General features: G+C 48.8%; 1 protein-coding gene across 3 annotated transcripts in view; it reads right to left on the minus strand.

The window, feature by feature from the left end:
- Positions 1–2,864: 2,864 nt before the first annotated feature.
- Positions 2,865–10,884, minus strand: part of LOC138853197 (serine-rich adhesin for platelets-like) — a 121,736-nt gene continuing 113,716 nt past the window's right edge. For 2 of the 3 annotated variants that reach the window (XM_070088640.1, XM_070088639.1), the window contains 2 exons: positions 6,093–10,799; positions 2,865–5,849 (listed from right to left, as the gene is read on the minus strand). In XM_070088640.1, the coding sequence (XP_069944741.1) occupies positions 2,902–5,849; positions 6,093–10,799 (7,655 nt within the window). In that variant the 3' untranslated portion in view covers positions 2,865–2,901. The remainder of the gene's footprint in view (positions 5,850–6,092; positions 10,800–10,884) is intronic. The other variant, XM_070088641.1, reaches the window with a different exon arrangement.

The raw sequence follows: 10,884 nt of genomic DNA on the forward strand, positions 1-10,884 counted from the left end.
TGCAGAGATACACTATACCCTATACCGCAGGGCCCAGCATACTGCATGACAGCATACTGCACGATACAGCATACTGCACGACACAGCATGCTGCAGGCACAGCATAGTGCACCACACAGCATACTTCATGATACAGCATACTGCACTACACATAATACTGCATGACACAGCATACTAAAGGCACAGCATACTGCAGGGAGAGCATACTGCAGGACACAGCATACTGCAGACACAGTATACTGCAGGACATCGTATACTGCAGGCACAGCATACTGCAGGACTCAGCATACTTCAGAACACATAATTTTTCATGACAGCATGCTGCAGGTTACGAGTGCCACTTCCAGAGTAACCAAAGGAGCACCACTTCCAGAGTCACCAGAATGCCACTTCGTCACCAGTGCCACATCCAGTCACCAGTGCCACTTCCAGAGTCACCAGAGTGCCACCACCAGTGTCACTTCCAGAGCCACCCGAGTACCACTTCCAGTCACCAGAGTGCCACTTCCAGAGTCACCAAACTGCCACTTCCGAAGTCACCAAAGGAGTGGTATTTCCGGAGTCAACAGCGGAGTGCCACTTCCGGAGCCACCAGAGTGCCACTTTCGGAGTCACAAGAGAAACGCCGCTTCCGGAGTCACCAGAGTACGATTTCCGTAGTCACTAGAGTGCCACTTCCAGAGTCACCAAAGGAGTGCCACTTCCGGAGTCACCAGAGAAGTGCCACACTCAAGGTCTTAAGATTTTTGGCTCTGTAAACGTTAACGCGTCGTGGCAGTGCAGACAACCCGTATATCTTGCCTCAGGAACTTCGTGGCAGCGCAAACAACCCGCATATCTTACCTTAGGTGCGTCGTGGCAGCGCAAACAACTCGCACCTCAGGTACTGGAGAATATCTTACCTGACATACACAGGATATACCCAAACACCAAGAGGCGTTTATTCCTTAGCGTATATACGCTGAGAGTTTGCTTTCATCCATATTATAGAGATTAAAGTATTCTTATCTGGAGGTGAAAAGGTCAGGGGCAACCTTACTGACCTTAGTGTAGTAGATAGGTTTTAAACGCCAATAACCAACCTTACTCGACGCACTTTCGTATCTGAGTTGAGAGTGATTGGAGAGCTAAGTGTAACAACGGCGAACATTCTCTTGAACAGAGAACAGTGGAAGATGAACGACTTTAGAAGAAGCAGCAACAAGTGTAGCAGGGTAGCAGGTGTCGCGAAGGAAGAGTATGGAGGGGGAGGAAAGGGAGAGGGAAAAAAAGGGAGAGGTAAGGGTGGGGGGTAGAAGGAAGAGAGGAGAGAGGAAAAGAAGGTTGCGAGGTAAGGGAAGGGAAAGGTGGATAGGGAGAAGAAAAAAATAGTGAGGAAATGGAGGGGAGAGGAAGAGAGGATACGAGTAAATGGACAGAAGGGAAAAAAATATTAAATGGGAAGATGAAAAAATACGAGTAAATACAGAGAAGAGGAAAAGGGAGATAGAAATGGGGAGCAAATGAAGTAAATTAGAGACGAAAGAAGAGGGATGGACAGGAGGGTACAGATGGGTTGAGGGAGGGGGAACACTAGCCGAGAACGATGTGTCATCATTGAGCTAATATTAGTCTTGTGTTATTCAACAGTACCGTCAAGGATGTACACACCTACATGTGGACCTCAGTGTATATACATGAAGGTTTTACTATGTTCCCTAGTTTAGTTAACACTAGGAAGCTTTCGAGCTTAATGACCTTAGTAACAAAGCATACCAAGGACAACCATGGACCCCCACGTACCTCTGCCACACGTGTCTTTACCTATCTCTTTGACCCCCCCCTTCCCCCCCCCCCCCCCACACGATTTTTACTTGTTTGATTTCGATCTCTGGAACTGTTTGTTTATTCATCGCTTTCAACCTATAACAGTTGTTGACATCAACTTAATGCTACCATCATCAACTTGCTCCTGAGGATCTGCCAACAACTTGACTTATCGTAGACTTGGCCTCAACGGACGAGGGATCGAGCCTTCACCACTCCTTACGTTGAATGACCCACAGGGATTCACCGCTTCACGCAAACAATATTAAAATCATGGCTAGTGTCTTATTAAAAAATCATCATACGACAAAACAATCCAAATAAAATATTCACACTCCAAGAACAAGATTATTCTTAACTCATTCCATGTCTGTGATTCTGACAGCACAGAGGAATTATTCACATATATATTACGCTGTTCAGGTGGCGTAGCGTCGAGGGGTCACATCTCTGAGGAGATACCTAGAGAATGGCCTCTCATAACACACACACAGTCTATAAAAAACTGTCAGAGGTAAACACCAAAGCCACACACACACACACGCTACTCATGCTTCCTACAACGCCACAAGCTACTGAATGACATAACTTTTCGGTACATTGTAACCCTACTGACTATTGCCCAGGAGAGCCACGAGTCTACTGAGGCTCGCAGTGTCACAGGACACTGTCGGGGTATGCTGAGATACTGGGGCAGGAGGAGAGGGGAAGGTTAGTCTGATGTGTGGGGTCATTTGGCACAGTCGTACAACATTCTACACACAACTAAGAAACTGGGTCAGCCAAATAAATGGCACTTGCTATTCGTTCCGAGTGATGACTACGTAAGTGGTTATGACACTAATGTTTCGTAAACACGCGCGGGTTAATTGTCCAAGCTAGTTGTCTACCCACAGACGGGAGCTCCAGGAGATTATATGGTTACACGGTGGAAGGTTAGACAGGCGGAGGGTTACTACACCTCTTCAAAAGGCTCACTACTGCCACGACCTGATTCCAGTGAGGTCACGTAGCGGGGGCTCGAGTGTTAATGTTCACAAGGCAAGCAATGTTGGCGTGTGCCCTGGACCCTGGGGCTCCGGCTTAGCACTACTGTCACTCACCCTCCTGGCTCACAAACAGTCCCAGGTCATCCACAATCCTCCCCTTCACCTCGCCACCGCCCTCGATGATGGGCGTGGGTAGGTCGTCGCCAGTGACAGGGACGCCCAGCTTAGAGTTCAACGTATCTCCATCTTTCTCATCATCTTCGTCGTCTGTGTCACCATAATGGAGGTCTTTTTCCTTCTTGCGATCCTTGACACGTTGCAAGAACTCCTCGACCACCAGTTCTCGCTGTGTAGGCGGCGTTGCCTCCCTCTGAATTTCCCGTTTCGGACGACTTACTTTAATAATTTTTTTCTCTTTACGATCAACTCGGTTCTCCATCGCCTCCCAGTACTCCTTCATGAGCTGCTGTCGCACTTTATCCTTCTCACTGAGGGGCGGCTCAGTAATGAGGCGTTTGGGCTCCCCACACGGAATTGGTTTGAAGTAAGAAAGAAATCTCTCCTCTGCCTCCAACATTTCTCTTGTAGGAGGGACACGGAGTTTACCATCATCTTCCCTTTCCTTTTCTTCATCTGTTTTGCGTTTTGCCTTAGGCGTGCCCTGAAAGTATGTCATATAACGTTTTTCCGCTTCCAGCTGCTGTTGGTCGGGCTTTCTATCAATGTCTATATCACTGCGAGGTCTGGGACGAGGGGGACCCGGCTTGAAGTAGCTCAGGTACCGTCGCTCGGCCTCCTGCTGTTCTGGGTCTGGTTCGGGAGAGGCTTCAGACATTGATGAAGGCCTGGGGCGCTGGCGCGGCGGGCCAGATCTGAAGTACGCCAAGTATCTGCGCTCTGCTTCCAGCTGTTCAGCGTCGGGTTCGGGAGTGCGTTCATTATTGACACATGTAGGACGGGGAGGACCAGGGTTAAAGTATTTTAGGTAGCGCCGTTCTGCTTCCAGTTGCTCAGCATCGGGCTCACGTGAAGACTCAACCTGTGAAGAGGAGCGTGCACGTGGAGGTCCAGTATTAAAGTACGATAAATAACGTCGCTCTGCTTCCAGCTGCTGGGCGTCAGGTTTAGCAGGTTCAGGTGATTTTGTAGATCGTGACCTTGGAGGTCCAGGATGGAAGTAAGACTCGTAGCGTCTCTGAGCTTCCAACTGGGCAAGGTCCGGTTCAGGGGACCTGCTAACGTTTTCTCTGGTGGGAGTCGAGGCTTGAGGAGTACCTAGGAAGAAATTGTTGTAGCGTCGCTGTGCCTCTAGCTGCTGGTAGGTAGGTTTGGGTGGCTCCTGGGAAATGCTGCGTATCTGGCGACGTTTGTAGGGGGGATCTTCAAAGTAGGACAGGTAGCGGCGTTCGGCGTACACCAGTTCAGGGTCACGCTCATCAATGGGCGTGCGCGGGCGTGGGGGCGGTGGTGGAGATTTAGGCTTCGTCCTAGGTTTTGCTGAAGGGTATTTTGCACATTTCACAATGTCTTCTCGACTAATGGTGTCATTGGAATACTCTGGGGATACCTCATCAGATGGATTATCATTCACTTCACTGGAGCCGTTAACAAGCGGAGAAGGCTTGAGCTCCATGCTGGAAGGAAGCTGACTAAGATTCTTGTTCGTACGATCAAGGCGAGCGAAGAACAGCCACTCTGCTAGACCCTGTGCTTTAAGCCTCTCCCACCCGTAGGGCCCAACAAAACTAACAGGACGGGTCCCGGGTGCCAAGTGGATGATAGGTGTCACCTCTTCCTTGTTGTTGCTGCTTTTGGCTCGATTCCCTGGCAGATTAGGATGCTTCTGGTGAGCGTGAGCAGCTGTGGTCAAATGGTGAAGCTGGTCGTCGTGGGAGAACGTAACCGACGTGAACTGAGAGCACCAGGTGAGTGGCCGCCGGGGGCGCTCTGTGCGGTACGATAGTTCTAAGTGTGTTGTGGAGCCAGACTGGGCATGAGACGGCTGGCACGGGTATAGCGACTCTGCCGTGGCTAAGCCACGATCAACACTGCCAGTGCCCGGAGCCAGGAGGCTTCGGTGGGGCATAGGTGGGGAAGGGGATAGGGATGGTAAGGGAGGAGGTGACTGTTCTTGGCTCAATGGGACGTCACGGTTATCTTTCGCTGGTACGCTATAGGTTGTTGCTTCACCAGAGAGTTGTGGATGCTTGAGGGACAATTCCACTGGAGGTGTAGGTAGTTCCTTCACGGCAGTGTATTGATGAAAGTCATACTGATGAATCCTAGATAAAATTTCTTCACAAAGTCTACGGTCACTACCAGGGATGTCCGCTACAGCTCTAACCACATCTGACAACCTGCTAATGTTAACTCTAAGCGACAGTGGCTCAGCAAAAGCTGTCTTTGTAGGAGAGGAAGGAATAGGATGGGGTTTAGGATAAGGATGCTCTACAGGAGCTGGAGTCGCCTGGGGTGTTAGTTCCACACTTCTCTTACCATGTTCTGCCGGGCTCTGATGCAGCTCCGGCTGGGCAGGCTGACCCGAGGGTGTCCATGCACTGCCAAGTGTTGTTTGCCTCTCATGCTCAGTCTTCATTATGTCCGTGTCAGTAGCGTAGCCTCGATCTTCTGATGTCGGAGTCGAAGGTTTCACCTTTGCCGACACTTGTTTATGGCGTCCGTTGTTGCGTCTTGCCCCCGGGTCACTCTGGTAACCTTCCTCCAGCATCTGACCTTCCCCTGACAAGCGACGAATCGCTGGTCGAGGAACAGGCGGCTTTCCTCTGGGAATTTTAACTGGAGCAAAAAACGGATACACGTTGGCTCTGATCTTAGCTGTAGTTATGTTTTCCGTTGACTTAAGGTCAACAGATGCATCGTTACCTTTAACATGCTTGGCTGGGATCTGCAGATGGGTGGTGGTAGTGGCTGCCTCGTGCTTGCGGTGTGCAGAGGGAAGGTGCTGTGCTTGCTGGCTCACGTCTACACTACCCTCCGCTCTGGCACAAGGCGTAGGCACCTCCTCGGGGATAGTTGCCAGATCATCTGTGGATACTAAACATGACGACCGCCTATCTAACCTTCCGTTCATATCAGATTTAGGGCATTTATTCTCAGGAGCAAGAATTGGAGATTGCATTACAGGGATAGGGAAAGAATGAGGCTGGCTGATGGATAGAGAAGGAGAGCCTGCAGGCACAATAGGGAAGTGCGAAGCACCTGACTGAGCGGATATTATATTAACTAGGGTCTTGCTAGGCTCCAAAGGATTATTAGTAGCAATATCAGGTGACCTACCGTTATTCCATTTGAGGTCCGAGTCCCAGTGTGGGGAAGGATCGGCGACCTTCTTCAGCTTTGCTCCCACCTCCTCCACCTCAGACAGCACCGTCTTCAACTCGTCGACAACCTTCAGAGGCATCTTCTCCTGGAACTGCCGTGGCGGCACTTCCGGTTTTTCCCTCTGTCTCCTCTCTTGCATCAGGCACTGCTGTTGCAGTTCCATTATCATCGCTTGCTGCTGCTTGTGAAGCTCCTGTAACTGAGGATCCTTCGGTGTTGACAGTGGCAGCTTCTTCTCCCTTGCTGGTTGGAATAACCACTTACTCACGTCGTACCTGCTGCTCGAGTTTTCTTCCATTTCGGATTCAGTCTCAAAGTCTGTTTCATACTCTGTGTCGGTCTGAGAGGAGGCCTCGTACGTACGAACGTACCTGGTCGCGTCAGTCTGTATGGCGATGGTGTTGCTTTTAGCCCTCTCCTTCACAGATATGGCCTCAGAGGTGTCATCTAGCTCAGTTTGGGTCACTGTTTCTTTTGTCTCTTTCTTCTTTTTTATGTCCTCTTGTTGCTTGGTCAAGTATGTGGTGGAGACCGCAGCTTCTGACACTTCAGCTACACATGCTGTGACAGAACCACCACTGCCTCTGTCCGTTAAATATTCCGATTTATTGTCCGATTTCAACGTATCTGTCACCATACTGACTTCAGGAGCGGAAGCTTTCGAATGATCGAGCTGGTCGTTTTCCTTGTGTGGCAAGCATTTATCCATGTCGTGGGCAAAGCTAAACATCTCAGCGGTCAGTGCTGTCAACGCATCAATATCTACCACTAAACTCTTCTCTGAATCAGGGCTCTTGCAAGCTTCCTGAGGAAGACTGAAATGGTGAGAAAGATTTTCATCCTTCAGTTGCTGGGACAGAGTAATGGTTTCTATTTCCGTCGTCTCTGTTTCAATTTCCACTGTAATGTTGGTCACAGGGAGTGGCTCCGGAGCAACATCCTGAAGCGGTTTACTTTCCATTTCCCGCATCTCCTTGAATGGGTTGACATTGTCGTACAAAGAAGGGACGTTTTCCTCTTCATCTTGTGGAGTAACTGGTGCAGAACCTCCATGACTGCTGAAGGAGACCGTCGGCTCGCTGGGAGTGGGGAGAGATACTTGGTCTTCCTGTAGGGACTCGGGGATCACGGGAAGAGGCAAAGTCCTCGCCGGATAAACTAGCAGCGTTGCATTCTCTGGCGTCGGTGCGACAGATATGGAAGCTACGGGGGTCACAGTTAATGGTGACACAAGGACCTGTACATCAGTAGCTGAGGTAACGATACTTGTTTTTATAGGGGTTGAAAGAGTAGGAGCAGAGGGCACTGCTCCCAAAAAAGATTGTGTGCTATCCGCTGCTACTGATTCCGATGCTGCATTAATAGCTGAAGATGTTAGAGTAGTAGTAGTAGTAATATGATCGGGGGTAACAGTGGTTACAGAAGGGGACGATGTCATAGTGCAATCAGGAAGTTGTGTCATCGCAATAGATGAAGAACGTTGCGGAGATTCCGTATGAACGGTATTTTTGTTGGTTACTCTACTATCCTCTGATTCTTCTCTTGCCACCGATGAGTGACTCTCGGAGCGGTCCCTTTCAACTACCGCGACACATCTGGTTGAAGTTTTGGGCAATTCTAAGAGTTCTTCGTAGTGAGGAAGAGGTGGTGGTGACTCTTCTTTAACTGTTGTGTTTATTATCAGAGACTCTGTGTCTGCTTTTTGCAACCCGTTGGAAGCGAGAGTTGACGTTGAGTTAAAGATGTCTCCAGTGCTGAGCTCCTCCACAGAAGCAGGTATAAGCTTTTTCTTCTTCCTTGAAGGTTTAACTCTCTCTGGAAGCCTGGGAAGTAAAGTCTGTGCTAAGTTGTTTATGTCTTCCACTGTGGACGGCAGCGTGAAGCCCGCCTCACTCTCCAATTCCTCAGTTGTCTCTTTCAGAACTACTGTTTCCTGTTGCTGTGCTTCGTATGTGATCACCTGAGGACCGATACACGTGTGCTGAATTTTCAACTCGACTGCCTCTGAAATCTTGGAATCAGTTGTTGAGTCTTTACAATTTGAGTTTTCCACCTCCCTCCTCTCTCCATCTGTATCAAATTCAAAGCGGACTTCTTTTTTCAATTCCTGCGACGAATTAAGAGATCTGTTGCTTCCTTTTAGGCTTGACTGATATTCTGTCAAAGAACCGTTCTTCTGAGAGGCAGAGTTGCCCTGGTCAATATCCTTTTTCCCTCCGTCAGGGTCCTCACTCTCGCTCTCTGATGTGGTTATTACATCTGATTTACGATTCTTTCGCTCCTTGTACTTTTCTCGAAGGTATTTCGGTGAACCCTTCTTCAGGAACTCGGCGATGTTGAAACTTTTCTTACCGTCGTCTCCCTTCGTACTGGAATCTGGGGTCTGTGGTCTACTTGACTTAGAGTTTGGCGTGTCTGGCCTCAGCGACTGAGGTGTTATCGGCCTGCTGGTCTGCAGTGTTTCTGAAGGACACAAATCCTCTTTAGATGGATAGGTTGATGCTTTGGAATCATCTTTCTGTATACTGGGTTCTTCACAGTTTCCGGTACCTATTACTCTTCCTGCCTTGCGAATTGTAATAATTTCCCGAATTCTCTCTTTGACATTTTCAAGTGTGCTTGCGGATGATGAACCGTGACTAGGTTCTGTGGGTACCTCGTTTTCAGGCTGAGCAGAAGATTTCTGCTGTACTATTTCGGTCTCTTCTTTGGGCTCAGACGAATCCTCGGATTCCTGTGGTAAGCCTTCGACGTTCTCGCTGATATCCACTAGCAGCTGTCGTAGAAAAGCCTCTTCAATATCATCGGAAATGGGTGTGTTTTCCAAGGCGTCCAGGAAGTCGTTTAAATCTCCCTCTTGATAACTTCGACGTAACCTCTCGAGATCCTTCAAAACAAGTTCATCATTGTAGGATTCACGTGATATGTAAGGTTTCAATTCCTTAGATCTGGACAAGAACCGACGTTTGACTTCAAATTTTGACAGCTGGCTTCCTGTTGTAGGAGGCAATGGAGGCTTGACCTCTGCTTTAACTTCAAGCACTTGTTCCACGTTCCTCGTTGTTGTTTTGCTGTCTCCATTAATGACTACGTTTTCTTGGTAACATAAGTTTTCTGTCTTTTGATTGAGACCGTCCTTGTCAGCCTTCGTGGAGGGAATTTCCTGGTATACTCGTTCACCGGGGGACACCGTCTCTGTCTTGTTATTAGCGGATGTGCCCAATTGCGGTGTCTTTTCTGATTTTTCTGGAAGCGTTTCATGGTTGTCTGCGTCTTGAAGTAGCAGTGGGCTTTGCGGAAGTTTTCTTTTTGATAGAGGACTCAGCTTTGCACTAAGATTAACCTCGGTAAAAGACACACCAGAGGAGTTGATAGTATGAGTATCAGAGACAGGTGCGCCTCTGCCATCGTCAGTGGAGAACTGCTGATTCTGCAGCAGCGTTTGTGCTGCTTGTTCGATACTCTCAAGTTCATCAATAGCATCTCTGATGCTTGTCTGGCGTCTGTGGTCAGTCTGTATCATACCTTTAACATTTGAATCTACTATAGGATGACCTTTCACCTCGTCCTGTGCCTCATCTAAGGACGAGAGTCGCGAGTTGACAGACGAGAGTTCTGACATGTCCTTGGCCAGTGTATCATCGGAGTCTGCTGTGGCTGTGGATGCTACCGTGACGGTAGAGGCCAGCGATATCCTCCACTCCTCAGAAGACCGAAGCGATGACGCTAAAGATCCCGAAACTTCGCCTCCGGAGGGTCCACCTCCTGAGGCGCTGGAGTAGTACTGTCCCATTGCCGTGGTCTCCAGCTTGCCCCGCGGTACCACCACAACTATCTCTTCTTCCTCGCCCTCCTCAGTAATCGTCGAGTACCGACTTACCTCCTTTGCTGTCTCACTCCCCCACCAATGAATCTCTTCTACTTTCGGTTCGTCCTCCTCTTCTTTCTCCTGGTTTATCAACAAATGCTCAACTTGTAAATTGGGATATTGTCTTTCTGCTTGCTCTAACTCTTCTTCGAAATTTAAGAAAAATGAATCGCCGTTCTCTGTGAAGGAACTTGAATCTTCATAAAAGTGGGGTTGGATTTCTTCGTCACTGCTGTCGTTCGGATGTTCTATAAGCGCACCTGTGATCTCGTCTTTTTCGCAAAACGTCTCATGTAAGGTCGAGTAGCCTTCCAAGTCACAGAATGTTTGGTTTAATACCCTGCGCGAAAGGCAATTTTTGGGGTATTCCTGATAAGCACATAAAGTGTGGCCGTATTCGTTGTATGTTACTTGTGTGCCCGGATGTTCTATACGAGCACCTGTCGCCTGGTCGTATTCCACAAAGGCCGCCTCAGTGAGGTCGACGAGATCTGCCTGGTACTGAATAACGTCTGCTACGAGAGTATCTGTGGAGGTATCTGTCTGGGAGCCCTGGTCTGTGGAGCTGCCTTCGTCGCTCTCGTTGGAGCCTTCAGTTTCTCCACTCAAACCACGATTAGAGTCGCCTGATATGTTGGACAAGTTGAGGGATGAGTCAGTGTGTCTTTGTGGAGAGTCTTCACTTGCCTCGGTCCCGCTGTCGGAGGTTTCGTCGTCGTCTTCTGGGTCGCTTCTCAAGATATCACGATCGGCCTCGTAAGTTTCATGGATGACGAATCTTGTATCTGAGTTCTCTGAAGTTAGAGAGTTCGAACATAAGCTTCAGTACAGTCTACTGCAACAGTATTCTTGTTTTAAAGTATTAGTCTCGGACAACCA

Source organism: Cherax quadricarinatus, chromosome 25 (assembly GCF_038502225.1).
Source record: "Cherax quadricarinatus isolate ZL_2023a chromosome 25, ASM3850222v1, whole genome shotgun sequence".
NCBI classification, from domain to species: domain Eukaryota; kingdom Metazoa; phylum Arthropoda; class Malacostraca; order Decapoda; family Parastacidae; genus Cherax; species Cherax quadricarinatus.